Source organism: Ananas comosus, linkage group 2 (genome assembly GCF_001540865.1).
Source record: "Ananas comosus cultivar F153 linkage group 2, ASM154086v1, whole genome shotgun sequence".
Taxonomy (NCBI): domain Eukaryota; kingdom Viridiplantae; phylum Streptophyta; class Magnoliopsida; order Poales; family Bromeliaceae; genus Ananas; species Ananas comosus.
Window position 1 is genome coordinate 4,811,131 of NC_033622.1, and position 2,848 is coordinate 4,813,978.

At 37.2% G+C, this 2,848-nt stretch overlaps 1 protein-coding gene across 1 annotated transcript; it reads left to right on the top strand.

Annotated features, from left to right (window-relative positions):
- On the top strand, positions 573 to 1,758 carry LOC109725467 (protein ACCELERATED CELL DEATH 6-like). The gene has a single exon (XM_020254667.1). The coding sequence runs from the start codon at positions 837 to 839 to the stop codon at positions 1,515 to 1,517; it is 681 nt and encodes a 226-aa protein (XP_020110256.1). The 5' UTR covers positions 573 to 836; the 3' UTR covers positions 1,518 to 1,758.

Below are 2,848 nucleotides of genomic sequence, written 5' to 3' on the forward strand. Positions count from 1 at the left end.
CAATTCAGTCCGACACTCTCCAGATGTATCGACCAATCGCTAATACTGTAGCCAATCCGATACCAAACCCCCGGGACACTGCATATAAATTAGAAAATTTAAAATTAGAAATTTATTATTTGTAAACTAAAATTTATAATTTGATATTCGAAAATTAAAATTTGAATTTATAAAATTAGAAAATTTAAAATTAGAAATTTATTATTTGTAAACTAAAATTTATAATTTGATATTCGAAAATTAAAATTTGAATTTATAAAATTAGAAAATTTAAAATTTAAAATTTGACATTTAAATCTTAAAATTATAAAATTTAATTTTTGATATTTAAAATTTAAAATTCAAATTTTAAATTTGAAATTAAAAGTTTGAATATAAATTAAATTATAAAATTTAAAATCTATGTTGAAATTTAAAATTTTATGTTGAAATTTTAAAGTTAGAACTTGATGCATCTTTGTCCAAGAATGGTAAAATTCTTTTTTTTTGTTAGAGTGGTTTATAATTTTACTTCATTTTTTGATATAGTTTAACTATATACCAAAAATTACTTTTTTTTTTCTTCCAAACGCTTCATAGAATAATTTTTCTACCGATGTAGCATAGTTTTAAGGGTATCCAAACAGAGCCTAATTATACAAGGAGATGCTGGCCTGAGTGAAAGGCTAGGCAAACTTCGCCTGTCCTCTACCTGCCAAATGATCACAACTAGCTATGATACTTATGCAGTGAGTACGTAGTACCCTATATTAGTTGGTCTTTAATTATTTTCATGTTGTTCTTGTTAGCTCTTCTTCCAGGAACCGGTTTTGTGGATTTCTCAGTGCTTAAGATTTATGGGTGCCATCCACGGTCCTTGCCGACTTGACAAGCTGAACAATGAAAACAACAATCAACCAGATCAGGAGGAAAAACAGAAGGCGTACGAGAGAGCAGCCCAAAACCTAACGATTGCCTCGGTACTTATCGCTACCGTGACATTTGCCGCAGCTTTCACCATGCCGGGAGGTTATAAAGCTGACGACCACCCAAACGGAGGCACACCAACTCTAGCAGGAAAATATGCTTTCAACGCGTTCATAATCTCGGACTCCTTAGCATTTGTTTGCTCCATCATGGTCACGTTCTTGCTTACGTATGTTAGCTCATTTAGGGCAGATCCTTCTGTTCGCATTAAACTCATCATCCGCTCCTCCATTTTCCTATCCGTGGCCATAAACTATATGATGGTCGCATTCGCAATGTCGGTGTATGTTGTGCTGGCTCCAGTTAGTACTCCCGTTGCCATTCTTGTCTTCATATTCTCTTTCGCTTTGATCCCATTGTCTGCAGGTCCACAAATAGGACAGCTTTACGGTCTGTTAAGCGCACTAAGGTCCAGACATGGATGGTTCGATCTGAGCTTTGTAATTTGCTATTTCATCTTGGTGACGGTGGTAGAGAGTTTAGTAGTATATGGCAGCATCTTTCTCTTATCGCTTCTGGCAGGGATTCATCAATCTCATAATTCGCATTAGGTCTTTTTCTTCTCAGTTGTTTGTTGTACTTTTTATTGGTATTTGTTTTTGTACTTTTATTTGAGTGTCCTTGTTTGTGTTTGCTTCAGGGTCCTGGTTATATGTTTGGGTCAATTATTAAATAAGCTTGTTCGGATTAAAAGCCAGCAGGGCTTTTAAAGAGTCTGTGTTAAAAAATGTGCCTAGCTAGGGCACTCCTTATTATATATGATGAGTGAAGTTATAAGTTTTCTTGTTTAAATCACATTTTTCCATGAATTACGTACAAGCAGCCAGGTGCGACGTAAGTATTTTCTATTTAATTCACTTCTTCATCAACTCTTCAATTGACAATAAGAGCTTGTTTGGTTCATATAATTTAGATTCTGAAATCGAATGAGATTCAGTAGTTTCGACAATATTGGGTGGTGTCATTACAGGCGCTTGTAAGCCTACCATCGGCTGCTCATTCCGAATTAATAATTATCCTATTCGCGCGATATTCTCCTTAGAGGCCGTGATTGCGGCCAACACTGCATCTAGCCGTGCAGTGCTAGTATGGCATATATATATACATACATATGTATATATATATATGTACATATGAACCAAACAAGCTCAATTGACAATAAGAGCTTGTTTGGTTCATATATATATATATATACATAATATATTTNTAGATCATCCAGGATGCTCACGGACGGAGATAGAGGTGGCTAGGTAGTAGGTGTGATGGAGGAGGTGGAGGAGCAGCCAGCTCCGGCGGCCGGCGGCGTGCTCAGGTGGCCGGGGCATGCGCAAGAAAAGCTGGGGAACAAGAGGGAGGCGGCTGGGTTAAGGTTGAGGAAGAGAGAGACCTAGGGTTAGGGTTTCCATGGAGAAACCCTAAGTGGTCACTTTTATGCAAATGGCCAATTCGCACAAAAGTCCCCCGAAACTCAGTATTTCGTACTAAGACCTTCACATCGCGTGTATTTTGCGCGTACACACCTTGTCGTCCATTCTCACGCGATTCGGTACATAAAATGTCGGGCTTTTCGCGAAAATACTGTTTCTCCACTTGTGACCCTTCCTCGATAATCATGCGATATCAGGAGATCCGTTCGTCAGATTTGCAGACGGATCGCACCAGTGCGATCAGCACGACAGATACATCAAATTCAGGATTTTGTTTTGTCCAAATTGGTTGCCGATTTGCGACAAAACCTACCCTCAATACATTCACCATAAAACACACACACACACACACACACACATATATATATATATATATATATATATATATATATATATATATAACCAAAGAAACCCCTTTATCTCGAAAATCGTGCATCAGATCTAAAATCCGTCAG